Genomic DNA, 13,308 nt, shown 5'->3' with positions numbered 1-13,308 from the left:
ATAACATAGGTATGGCTGATACTAGCTCAGGGCAGAGGAATGGCCCAAACTCTCTCTGCCCAGTTTCAGCTCAAGGAAATTAAGATCACTGTGGTTCAGCTCCAGACCCAGGGATGTTTGTCTTGGTACACCACCCTCCCCACCCCCCACCCCCCCTGTTTCTTTTTCTCTTAATCTTTCATTTTGCTGTAACTGAGGCAAAGCTGACAAGTGACGTAAGTGTCTTGATGAGCAGGAGTTATATTAAATAGAACTATTGTGATAAATTCTTCAATAAGAAAGATAAAATCTTTCTTCCTAGGAGATTTATCTATTAAGATTTCCTCCTGTCTTATTCTAGCTCCTCATGTTATTTTTCTATCCCTTTCAGATATTTTTTTCTCTACTTCTCCCCCTGCCTATTTGGCAGGCTGGGAAGATCTGGGGCTATCGCAGAGAGAGAACAGCACAGAACAGGGTAGCTCAAGCCCTGAAAACAAGCAAGCAGGAAGGGGCAGAGATCTATTAACAAGTCTCTTTTCCTGGCCATTCGCACCCTGCAGATAAAGGGTGCAGCCTGCTGGTCAGGAAGGCAGCACAGGAAATTTGTACTGCTGTCCTTGATCTCCAGAGAGTCCATCTCACACTAAAAGTATGGCTTCTAATGGCAACAAAAAAAACCCCTAAAACCAAACAACAAACCCAAACAGAAAAGCACTGAACATCCTCATCTATCTTTATTTTTCCTTTACCTTCTACACAAACCATATTTTAAAAAAAAAAAAAAACAGTGAAGTCACCCGAATGCACATATCTGAAATACAAAGGGTCTTCTGAAGTTGCCTGTGCTGTAGTCAATTAACCATTTAACTTGGGCTGGTTTGCAATGGAATCCTCACAGCTGGTCACTTGGAGCAGCATGAAGGAGATTCAATGAGCTCTGTCGTTCTGCCCACTCCTGCAGTGATCCTGCAGTAAGGACTAACTGAACATGAAGTTTGCTAGAGCAAAACATATAGGGTCTTCCTGGACTTCAGAAAGGCCATAAAGCATTTCAGGGAAGTCCTCCAATTGCAAGATTGCAAGGTCTCTTGTGGAAACACACTATCACACTGGATCAGCAGATCCACACACAAGCTTACTCTAACCAGAAGATAAATGCTTCCCCCACCTTCCATAAAACATCACCGCTAGTTTGCATTTTCTGACCCTTCCATTCTGAAGGACAGACAAAAGCTCTGTATTATTAAAATGTCCCATCAGAAAACTTTTGAGAGTGGCTGGAGGAAAGAAATAACCAAGACCACAATGGTGGTGGGCCCAGGAAGCACTTCTGAAACATTTGGATGCCTCTTTGAAACAATCCATCTGGTTTCTGGTTTTCCCTATCACACTTAAAATGCTAAAATGAGTGATACAATAGCAAATCACTTTATTGCTTCCATCTCAGATGATTTTCAGATGAGGACATGAGTCTCATGAAAAAGCCACGTTATGATGAGAAAAACCACATTAAGAACCGAGCAGAGTGACCAAAAGAAAGCTCCCTTATGCATCAGCAAAGCCAAACCCAATGCATTGTAATAGATTCCCCCCCCCCCCAAAGATTTTTCTTTGTGCACTAAAATATCTAAGAAGAAAAGGGATGGCAGACATGAAACGAGATGGTTTCCCACCCCTCTCTCTGTCTTTGCTCTGTGGCTGGTGCAAAGGATGGCCTCATCTGTAGGATGCTGAGGAAAACAGTACCTACTGGATGATGACAGCACACCCTTGGTCCTCAGGAGCACCACCAGCACAAGCTGTTAAGTGTCTGATACCAGCGTCAAGGCTTCCTTACCAGCTCAGCAACTGAGCTATTCCCTTGTACATGACGGAGCTAGGTACAACACTGACCCAAGGTTCTTCAAGAAAGGTTTGGAGCTGAGATCAGGAATATTTCTCATTTGATCACCTGACACCCAGACAACATCGCCATTTGCAGCAACACAGCAATCATCGGGACTCGCACGTATGAAGCACCAGATGCCTCTGGTGACATGTTGGAGGAACCGGATGAATGATCCTCCCTGTGGCTGGTGGCATCCAGGAGACTCCTCCAGCGCAGCTGGTATCAGCCACCTCTGAGCTAGGGGCCCAGCTTATGGCTCAGCCCCAAGAGCAATGGGAGCTCCTGCCAAGTTGTCTTTTGATCTTTTCATGGAACGCCTGCATTCCTGCCCTGTTAAATCACGCGCCCAGGCACCCTCTGCCTACCAGGACTCATCGCCATGTCTCAGACAGCTTCAAAATAAGCCCCAGCCCCCAAACCGCTCCTTGCTGTGCTGCTACAGTAAGTGGATGTTGCATCCAGTCACCATCCTTGGGATTAGGCAACACAGCCAGGCTAAGCTGCTTTACACCTGGTTTATTTTACCCCTCAGATTTAGGGAGGGAAAAAAATTTTCTCAAGTTAGGTTTATGCTTTAGGGCATCTTGAGGCCAAGGAGAGAACAAAGTCAGTCCCACTATATCACTTCAGGCAATGTAAAATGATTCAAAAACCATGAATTACCTCTATAGTTCCAATTCCAATGTCTGCTTTCAGAAGGGAAATGCTTGCATCAGAGCAGAAGGGCATGCTCCATGCAGTATATTTAGCTGCAACAAGCAGAGCTACAGCATGCAACAAAGTACCTGAATACTGCACCAGTTAGAAATATTAGACCCTATCCATCCTGCAAAGACTGGGGCCAGGATTCGGTGACTGTGCCCTTTGTAAAAGTGCCCTTCAACACTCATCTACCCACTCTTTTGCAGAAATTAAATGGATTTTTTTAATACTGCACAGTAAGAGTGAATTGCTCACCCCAGGTTTCTAAAACAGGGGTTAGCAGCTCATTGAAATGACAGATGTCTAGCAGGAGCTGAAATATTTATTAGACAAGGTAGTAGTAGATTACACTGGAGGTGGGAGTGATGGCAGAGTCCCTTACCCTTGTCCTACCCCCAGCCCTCTATTCACCATTGCTGAATGACCAGCCCATTCACACTCTGATCTTGAAAAATAAAAAAAGCTACTTTTAGGGTTAGGGGTTTTTTTTTAAAAAAAACAAAAAACAAAAACCAAAACACTAGCTGTAAAGGCTCCACAATATCTGGGGTGCCTTAAGAACAGCCCCTGTGTCTGCCAATCTTCCAGCTGGAGAAGGAGAAGGAGGGAGGCAGCCTGAAGGGTACTCTCCAGTGGTCACAGGGAGAAATTCTATCCGGAGAAGCAGAGATATATTTTGCAAATCAAAGCAATTAAGTCACAGTTTGTATGCAACGGTTTGGATTTGTAAAACCCCCTTCAAAGTAGCACATGAAATTGTTAATGATACTTAAAGCGGTTAAAGGAAATCAGAATAAACAAAAGTAAACTACTGGAGGAGGAAAAAAAAAAATACGGACAGGCTCACTCACCAAAGTCTGACTGCAAATCCTTTTTCAGTCCACAAAGCATGTCTGCTGTTATCTATCAAATCATTCAACTAATTGCAACAGCCGCTCCTTTCTCTCTCCCTGCCTGCACTGGAATCACTTTCCAGCCAGCTCAGGCTCACTTTCAGGCTGCCTCCCACAGCCGAGCGGGGCTGCAACGCACACGCTGCTCCTCGCTTCACAGCAGGAAAATCAAAAAGAAATTGTCCTGGGCACTCCAGCGTGCGAGGACTCAAAAATGTGGCAATCCGTTAGAAAGAAATGTCTTTACATGGCTGTTTAACGTGTGACTTGCCAGTCCTGTGTAGAGAAATAGGAAAATGAAGGGTACAGGTTTTTTTAGATGGTCCTAAAAATCCCGTGCTAGCTCTCTCGGCTCGACTGGCCATCAGGCATTGCAAAGCAAAAGTTAGAAGCGCAGTGATTAAACGGAACAGCTGGTTGAAGGGGAGGCAGCCACTGAGCCCTGACTCTCCGGCAGATGCAGCAAATGTCGAGCGTGCACTTCATTCCCAGCGGTATTCCACCTCGCACCCCACCGGTTGAGAGCGGACATCATCCCATTAAGATGTGCTGGCCCTTTCCTGCCTGAACACTTCTGTGGCTGTCATGGGGTTTTCAGGCAGGGGGGTGGGGGAAAAAAAAAAAAAGAAAAAAAAGGAATAAATGAAAGAAAACGCGAGCAGCCGGTGCTGCGGCAGAGGTAGGGCTGCCCTCGGCGCTGTGCTCGGTGCCAGCTGCAGAAGTTGGCCGGCAGCGGAGCTTCGCGCAAACCTCCAAGTTGCAGCAGCGGCAGCAGCAGCAGGGCTGAGCGCAAGAAGAGGCTGCGACTGCAGTATTGCCTGACACACTTTCCTTTCCCCCACCCCCTCTTGGCAAGTGCTTGCAGAGCCTCCAGCACCTTTCAAGGCAATGTCAAGCTGCTGTCAAAGCATTACACTGCTTCCCAAACACACACACAGTGCTCGTAAGGGAGTACTGAAGCTGCAGTCTTGTGTCCTGCCTACAGCGTTTTCTGAAAACTCGGTTTAACCCTTTCTTCAGAAGGGCAGAGGAACCAGCACTGGCAAAACGCGTGCAAGTCCTGCGCTAGGATTCAGGTGAGCAACGGACTGCAGCCAGGGGAGGCTTTGGGGGCGATGCTGGTCACCAGCTGGGTCACAGGGAGTCCTGCCCTCCAGCACAGCATGCTTCGTGGCTTCCCCCAAAACAGCTGGTCCTCCACCGTGGGTGGAGAGAGGGTACTGGACTAGAAAGAAATTGTTGTAATAAACCAGCCTCTGCTGCCTTTGCTATTAAAATGAAAAATAAAGTATGCTGACTTGTGTTGGAGATACAGAGCATGAGGGTGATGCTACAGTCCCAGCCCTGGGGTATGCGGCAGGGAAGGCAGCAAGGGTGTGCGCAGGGCTCACGTCCCACCTGCAGCACCGTGCAGGTCCCCGTTTCAGTCAAGCTGTGAGACACAAACCCTGTTTGTACCAACCAGCCCACAGCTTACACCCAAAAGGCAGTTTTCTCCTTAGTCGCTGTATTCCCTTGGGAACCAGTATCATCTATAACAGCAAGGTTATAGCCACGAATGGTGAAGAGAGAGCAAGACAAGCATGGTCTGAGGCACGAAGGCACAAAAGCCATCTACAGTTTTGTATAAGGGTCCAGTCATATTTGAGACTCCTACTAGATCTGGCTGAAAGTAGTCAAGAGGTTACAAATTTAGAAGGATGCTCATGGAGGGGCAGCAAGGTTAAGTCTTGTTTCCACTGGAGACAAGTCAGCATAAATCAAAAGGGCCTGAACACATCTGGATGTGCCAGCAGGAAATTTTGCAGGCCTGGGGACCCTAACTCTGTGTGGCCCATGTGGAGAAGGAAAACTGGGTTTCAGGCTAACATCAGAGTTCTTGCTTGGATTGAAATGCAGCAACTTCTCTATTTTGGTTTGAACTCAGCTGTTTCACATGCAGACAACTTATACAAAAGCAATAAAATTACTACTTAAGAAAATCCTACTTACAAAAGAGATATTTTGGTCCATAATTTGTTTTTAAGAAGTGGTTCAGCCTGACAATAGACTTAATTAGTAATTGAGCCAAAATTCGTAATTAGAAATCTTTTCACACAGCCATTAATGCTTTTGCTGCAGAGAAATCTCATCTTAAAGGAAAAAAACATCTCCAGTTGCACCACAAATACAACAAGAAGCTGCTAATTTGAGAATAGCCCACTGCTTTGGATGCCATGAAATGGACATCTCCAATAGGATGTTTTAAAGAAAAGCTGAAAGCAATCATTTATGTTTATGCCACCATAAAATTCTTCCCAGAATATCTGCTGTATTGAGAAAGGGTACGAGAGGGCAGGTCTACTACATAGTTGAAGCTACTTGGTTTTGTGGGCAAGAACTGGATGGAGCTGCCCCATTTTGCTGCTATTGGTGGAAAAAGAAGAGGCTTTTTGGCATTTCAAACCCAGAATTTTTTGTGGCATTTGTTGAGCTGGTTGGCAAGAGCCCAGCGCACCAGGAGCCTGGAGAGAATAGAGATGTTTACTCTATGGTTTCTGGCCAAAACCCATAAACAAAACACTTTCTTCACGTTTCAGGTGGCACTATATTAAAACCAGTTGAAGTGAACAGCTTGAGTTTCTAATAGGGAAGGAAAAGGGTACATGGCACACACCAACAAAATTAGGCAGCCCCAAAAGACATGTTATGACATCAAAATATATAGGTGTCATAAAAAAGCATGAGGCATCAACCTAAACTATAGCTTGATAAACTCAAGGAACAGCATGTAGAGCTTTGATTTTTCATGAACAGTCTGTACATTCTCCTGTACCTCTTGACATTAACTTTATGCTTGTGTGCTCGGAATTAGCAGCTATCCAAAAATGCTCTGGCAACATCAACTACATGCAAGCCTCATTCTGGCTAATGATGTTTGGTTTTTACCCACACGCTATGCCTATTGGAAAAAGAAGTTAATTGGGGGGGGGGGGGGGGGCAGCAGGGAGGATATTAAAAAAGTCTTTCCACATGAAAAAGGAAAAAAAATATCTCAGTTCTGCTTTCTTGGCATATACTGATCTCCTATTACCATCCTAGGTCTAAAGATGGTGTAGGGAACGCTTTCTTGGGCCCCCCCTTCAGTATAAAATGCTGAGCTGAAAGACAGCAGGGGCTGAGGACAGTCCATGGCTAGAACAGCTTTTGGGTGATCCCTATTGCAAACATCCATCCGCACTGGCTCTTGGCTTTCATCTACACAACTAAAGAGGCAATACTAGTCAATAGGCCACCAGTCTAAACAAAAGCGTATTTAATCATCTCAGGAACAGGCTGACCTTTGAACAAAATTCATTTCTTGTAAGTAAGGAGTAGCTACCCCTACAGGCACACACATACTAGCACTTAGTTTATCATTTCTTGTACCCAACACATACTGTCCTGCTCTTGAACTTAATATATGTTTCCCCAGAGCTAACTTACAAATCCTCCCTGAACCTTGGTGGGAGTGAAGCTGCAAACCTTACATGGCCTAAATTGGTTGGGATGACATTTACACAATACACTTTCATGCAAACAAGACAGGGAGGATGGCAGAGGGAAGATCACAGGCTATTCAGAATATCAATGATTTAGTCTACTGCTTGATGGGTATTTGTTCCTGCGATTTAAACCATTACTTATTTAACCACATCCAAAAGCATCCTCGTCAGAAGTCACAGGACTGTGGAACACTCCAGCAAGATCCCGAAATGGACCATTTAGCATTGAACATGCTCTGAGCCTGGGAGAACATGGAGAGGATCTTACATCACTCCGCATTAGGAAGTCTCAGGAGACTCTCTGAAGACAGCTGAATGAATGTAATGAACAGTCAGCCACAGGAAAATGGTGAGGAAAAACAGCCAACCACACACACTTACAGTGCACAGAGAAACACCAAAGTTCTAACCGCATATAAAAATCATATTAATAGCAACAGAAATTGCTTTGGGTTAGGGAAGGTACAGAAGAGACTGACGCAGATGCTTTTTATTTCTTTTAAATTCAGATCTTAAATTAAGATTTTACATTGTCATCTCCCCATCCTACTTCTTCCATCCAAAAACATACGCCTGCACATCAGGGGTCTATGTGGGGCTGGGGACCCCTGTTCCTGCTCATCCACCCTGTCAAGGCTTGTTTCTGGCACAGCAGACCCAGTGCTTCCAGATGTCTTACTGGGAAAGCCAGTTTTTACTGCAAACTCCAACCCATCTCTGCACAAAATCAAGAGATTGGAGAGCCTACACCCTTCCTTGATTGATTTTTGGTTGCAATGGACAGGGGGGAGGAGGAGGAGGGACAAAGGGAAGATCCATCACTCTTTTGGTGGAAGAGACTTCACAGCTGATTACCCAGCTATCCACTGGCTGCACATTTGCTCCATCTCATCTGCTCCAATTTTACAGAGTTGTGCTTATTTAGAAGCCCCAGACAACTGCGTGCCAGCCTGAGGCCTGCAGCGGAGCTCATCTTTGGTCTAAGCAGATGCCCTGTTTTTCACACAGAGAGCCAAAATGCAACACACTATTTTATTGATATATTTTTATGAGAAAAGGAGAAAGGACTTTAAAAAAAAATCTTGAAAGAAAAACGTATTTAAACAGTTTAATAATGGAGCCAGAGGAAGAAGTCCTTGATTATTCTTTCCTTTAAGTGCAAATTCCACCAGCCAGTCCTAAACATTAATTTATTACAGGTAATGAACACTGAGAGATAAATTGACCCATCCAGTAGGCAATTAGAGCCCTTGCTGCATGCACACACGCAGAGCACGGAGACAGAGCGCGCTGCTAGAGTACTTCCAAGACCGCCATCCATTCCCTCCACCACCAGAGCACAATAAAACAGCTGCTGTACGTTCTTCTGCTTAACCATTTCAGAAAGAGATATCCACATCTGTCATTGCCTGGCAGCACTGCGGGGGAAGACACGAGCGGGGAAGGCAGGATGCCTCCCGAAGCTGTGATGAGCGGGAAGAGGGAAGCGCCGCAGTGACCCCTTCTCCGCACGACACCGGCGCTTCGGCGTTCCCCGAATACGCATCTCGCCTGTACGCCAGCATCCCTAACTGGGCTGAAATGCACGCCAGAGTAATAGGCTTTTAGTTCAGGAAGAAACAAAGCTCAAAACGGTAGGTAACTGGACGTTCCGGTTTTTAAAAACTGAAACTTTTGGCCTGTTCCCAATGACCGAAGTCCCTGGTCAACCTCAGCAGATCTCCCTCCCTCCTAACAGCGGGGGACATTTCCTTCCCTATTCCACGGAGATGCAAGCCCAGGCACTTGAATTTTCACTTACTAAATTTACAAATAAGCCAGTGAGTCTGTGTCTGGGACAGCACTGGTCCTTTCTCTCCAAATCAGTCTAGTATTCTTAATCAGACCCCTGGCAAGAAATTGTAACCTGCAACGGCCCAGCCCTTTCCTTTTGCAAGCGACTAAAAGCCAAGTGAGTTACCTAGATATTTTTTAGCTAAATAGAGGAGAGAAAACATCTTGTCCCAACTTCATATGGAAAGAGGTCACCATACGCCACCAAAACAGCATTTAACTCCCTTGAAAAACTTCACTAACTGGTCTCAGCCAGATGACAGCGCACAGCAGTCCTCTGAAATTTAAGGGTCTGTATGTTCACTTTGCAAATACATATTCAGTGATGCTTTACATTTGTTTTCTCCATGTGTGTTCCTGGCAAAAATTCTTTTGTGGAACAAGAGGAATAAATGCGTGAGAACATGCCCCTGAGTAAAACCCAAGGGTCAAGTCACTGGGCTAACAAATGAGATGGGATGTACCAGCATCATTACTAACAACAGCAAACTGAAGGGACTGGACTACATGAGAGGGACTGTCACAGAAGAAAAATAGCTATACAGATGTGGGAATTAAAAAATTCTAACCCAAAACCCAAATGAGAAGAGTATGCTGCCATTTTGAGTAGTCTCGGGGATTTCTTTTAACAATTTTAGGTACAACATCATTTCAGATCCACAAAAACATTCATCACCATGGTCCTGATGGTGACTTCATGCACACCTCTCATCCTCTTCTCTTGGCCTCCCTTCCCCCATGGTCTGTCTTGCTACTGGGGCTTTTCTGAGTGAACCGTAGGGTCAGGTCTGTGCTTTCTGCAACCATCTGCCAGGGGACATCATATAGCTAGGTAAAACAGGCATTTCAAACAAGAGTCAAGAGCCATAAATAACAGGCACCATCACCAGAATCATGCCTGCGAGCCATGCCCCCACCAAGGCACACACTGCTTCAAAGCTTTTTCCAGCATTTCTGGGTTTAACCTCAATGGTTAACTTGCCTCCTCCAAGCAACTCCTCCTTACTGCACCCTTTTAGCTAATAGTCAGTGATCTAGAAGTTGTGAAAACAGGTCCAAAACCCTGGTAAATGGACTTGTGATGTTCAGTCCATGTGGGAGGAAAAGCACTCTGAACTCTGGGGAGCAATTGCATTTATGGCTCCTCCAGTCATACTTCAGGTTATGCAATGAGCAACCCCAGCCCCATTGCCCTAGCTGAGGCCATAGAGAGTTGGCCCTCAGGGCGGCATGGAGCACATCTTTCTCCCTTAATACTGTATATATGCTATGCCATTCTTTTCTTAGTCACTGAACATTAGGAGAAACCCCACAATTTACCGCAAGCTCTGGATTTCTGGACCTGGGTAATCAGAGTAGGACACTACAGGGTTGGGGACTCTAGCATTGATAAGAGGTACAGTGGAAGGCAAATAAGTTGCAAAGTACAAGATCCTTTATTCCCCAGCCAGCTCTAATGATACAAAAGAGCTCGTTCAGGGACCTTGTTAGCAGAGGCCATCACAACAAAAGTGAATCTCAGCTTTCCAATGTTTTTTTAAGCCAAATGGAGATGAGCTTGACAAGACACAGCAATAAGCAATGCAGCAGGAGGTTAATGATCTATCAGCAACCACCAGCCATGCATGCCAGGGCAAGGTGGAAGTTTATGACCTGGTCCAAAAGGAACAGAGCTCTGGGGAAAAAAAAAAAAAAAAAAACAGCAGCTCTGGAAGCTGCACGCACAGCATCTGAAAGTGGGACCATCACTTTCAGCTAGACAGAGCATATTTCTCCCATTTATCTCTACCTCTGTGGCTGTGTTGTACAGAAGAAGCACTTTTTCTGGGCAAAACACACACCCCCATTTGGGGATGCTCCTAATTGGCTTTACTTTTTTTTCCCCCTCAAATCTTTCATAGCAATGTAGCTAGCAGATATCAAACAGCCTTGGGACACAAGCAAAATCCTCTTGAGCATGCACTGAACCAGCTCAGCAAAGAACTACATGTGAATGGAGGAACCATGCAGAAACGGAGACCAAGACCAGTGCCATGCAACTGGAGGAAACCAAAATGCCTAATAGCTCCCACCTTCTCACTTTTAGTGATCAATGCGCCAGAATGATAACAAGTTGTTTACAGCTAAAAATCTGGAGGGAAAATAAGCATCCAAGTTCTTCAGTGGTGGGACCGGTTCCCAGTTTTAAGGTCATTAAACCACTCCATTTTACAGCGACTACGTGGCAGCTGCACTTGGCACCTCAATATCAGCACCAGTGCTGCCCTGGCAGGGCCTGTTCATGATCTCTCCTCTTCAGCAGAAATGCTGTTTCTTCTTTGTAGTTTATTAATATCACCAAGAACGAAAATAGTGATGGGTCTGTATTAGCAGCCAGCCAGTATCCACCCTCCTTCCCCGCTATGGGTAGACAGTTTAGATGAAAAAAGCTCCTTCACATAGACCACATAATCAAAAACAGAAGAGAGGAAACATATCCTGCTATAGACCTTTGGATATAGACAGAAAATGGGGAACCGGCACTTCTGCCCTCCAAAAACAGGACAGCTCAATCAGCCCAAGTGACAGCAGGGACCTGCCTCACGGGAGCAGAGGTGTGAACACGCTGATGGAGCTGCAAAGCATGTCAGCATCCCTGAACCCCCTACTACATTACATGCCACAAGAGCTCAGGGCTTTGCAATAGTAGGGACTGAAGACTTGTTCCTCTTGCTCCAAAAGGACTCGGCACTTGCACCCTAACAAAGGGTCCTTCCAGTAGCAGGGATGTGGGCCATGCCACATCTCACCCCGAAAGAGAGAGAGGTAATGCTACAGCTTAGTGCAGCCTGAAGGACAGGTCTTAACATTTAGTCAGCACCCAACTCCACTCCTCTCTGTGGGAAGAAAAACCTCTGCATCTTCCCCTTAAAAGATTTATCTTGGCACTGGTCTTTTCAGAGGCAATGCTGCCAACACAGATGGAAAAATAAGCAAGTGGGTCATCAGTCTTAGCAGTTGTCACACAGTTTCTTTTCAATGAGTAGCAGTGTAACAATGCATTAACAATAAATGAAATGCCATGTTAACACTAATTTGCATAGTACTGAGCCACAGTGCTTTGCTTCCTCTATTCTCCTTCCAAACTCTCCTGACCTGCATATGAATCGAGATGAAATTTAATTGCTGGGGCATTCAGCAGAATCACTGAATTCCTGCTTAATGAGGCTTCATTTGTACTCTGTTGCATCAGACACCTTCTCTCCAAGGTGCTGTATTAACTAGTTCAGATGTAAAATATTTTCCAAGGCATATTTTCATATGGATTTCAACAAAGAAATAGCTGGAAAAGCGCTGACTGCAAAAAGACGATGTTAGTATCAGTAGCATGATAAGGCCAGCGAGATCCCAAGAGCACCAAGCCATATTCCTTAAACAAAAAAAGCTTTAATGGCTTTTATATCTGCTCTTACGCACTACCATGCAGTATCTACACTGTGCAACTCTTCTAGAAGCGGCAAGGCAAAGCTAGGTGGGACCTGGCCAAGGTCTACATGGGAGACAGCCAGGAACTAGGAGCAATACCAATAATTTTGGTGACTCAGAAAAAGCACAGCCCACATTGCACCCAGGATTCAGAGCACTGGGTGGTTTTGCGTTCAGATAACTCATTGAGTTTACCTCATTCAGAAGTCGTTGGCCATGGCCAGAGGGCTAATTTCCATGTCAGGTACCTCAGCCTACGTAGCCAAGCAGTTCCCTGAAGGATCAGCCTTTCTTCTCCTTTTTTTGCTTAGATGTAGCACAGCCACTAACAGCAGCACAGGCACGGCTGTGTTTCAGAGCCACACGTAGTGACCAAAGCCACAAGTCCCCTGAAACACAGCTGACCGCGTTAACTTGTAGTAGTACGGGAGGCAAGGCTGCACGTGCGGGGCAGACAGGGATACACAGCCGAGGGGGGACACCGCAGCGGGCAGTACTGGATGAGGCCACGAGCTGGCTGTCGGCTCCAGCCCAAGCCTCTCACCCCCGCTGGGTCTGCAGCGCAGACGATGCTGAGCGACGCCAGCGCTGCACTCGTGCAGTAGCTGCAGGAAACGGGGCGGGGGGAGCAGATCGCAGCGAGCAAACAGAGATGAAAGAGGCACCGCAACGCCACAGGGGTTGGCGTGCAGCTTTCCAGCATGGGGTGAAACCAGGTCAGACTGCCTTGCTGCTACAGGAAGGCTCCTGGCTCTACCCAGATGCCCCGAGGAGCGATAGCGGCTTTCAGAAGTGCTCAGACACACAGATGTCTTCAGGCAGAGTCGATCAGCCCCATGTTTTGGGGCAAGGCGTTTCCATCTGCCGGTTTGGCTCCAGCTTGTGAGGTTTTACCTCCCAAGCCGGGACAAAGCAAAGCCACACACAGCTCCAGGTAAGCCCCAAGTGCTGGGACCAGTGATGTATAAAGAAGTATTTTGGCTTTAGAGCGTGTGGAGCTCCCCAAGGGACTACAAATGGC

At 46.1% G+C, this 13,308-nt stretch overlaps 1 protein-coding gene across 4 annotated transcripts in view; it reads right to left on the bottom strand.

Annotated features, from left to right (window-relative positions):
• The window catches only part of GRIP2 (glutamate receptor interacting protein 2), a 291,938-nt gene that overhangs the window by 84,907 nt on the left and 193,723 nt on the right, over nucleotides 1-13,308 (bottom strand). For 2 of the 4 annotated variants that reach the window (XM_069812127.1, XM_069812128.1), the window contains exon 1: nucleotides 3,424-4,395. The exons of the other annotated variants lie outside the window; for them this stretch is intronic. In XM_069812127.1, the coding sequence (XP_069668228.1) occupies nucleotides 3,424-3,463 (40 nt within the window). In that variant the 5' untranslated portion in view covers nucleotides 3,464-4,395. Of the gene's footprint in view, nucleotides 1-3,423; nucleotides 4,396-13,308 lie in introns of those variants that run through there. 4 annotated transcript variants of the gene reach the window in all.

This window comes from Haliaeetus albicilla, chromosome 24 (assembly GCF_947461875.1).
Source record: "Haliaeetus albicilla chromosome 24, bHalAlb1.1, whole genome shotgun sequence".
In the NCBI taxonomy this organism is placed as follows: Eukaryota; Metazoa; Chordata; class Aves; order Accipitriformes; family Accipitridae; genus Haliaeetus; species Haliaeetus albicilla.
The sequence above is the reverse complement of the archived record's forward strand: the minus strand, read 5'-3'. Positions and strand labels throughout refer to the sequence as shown.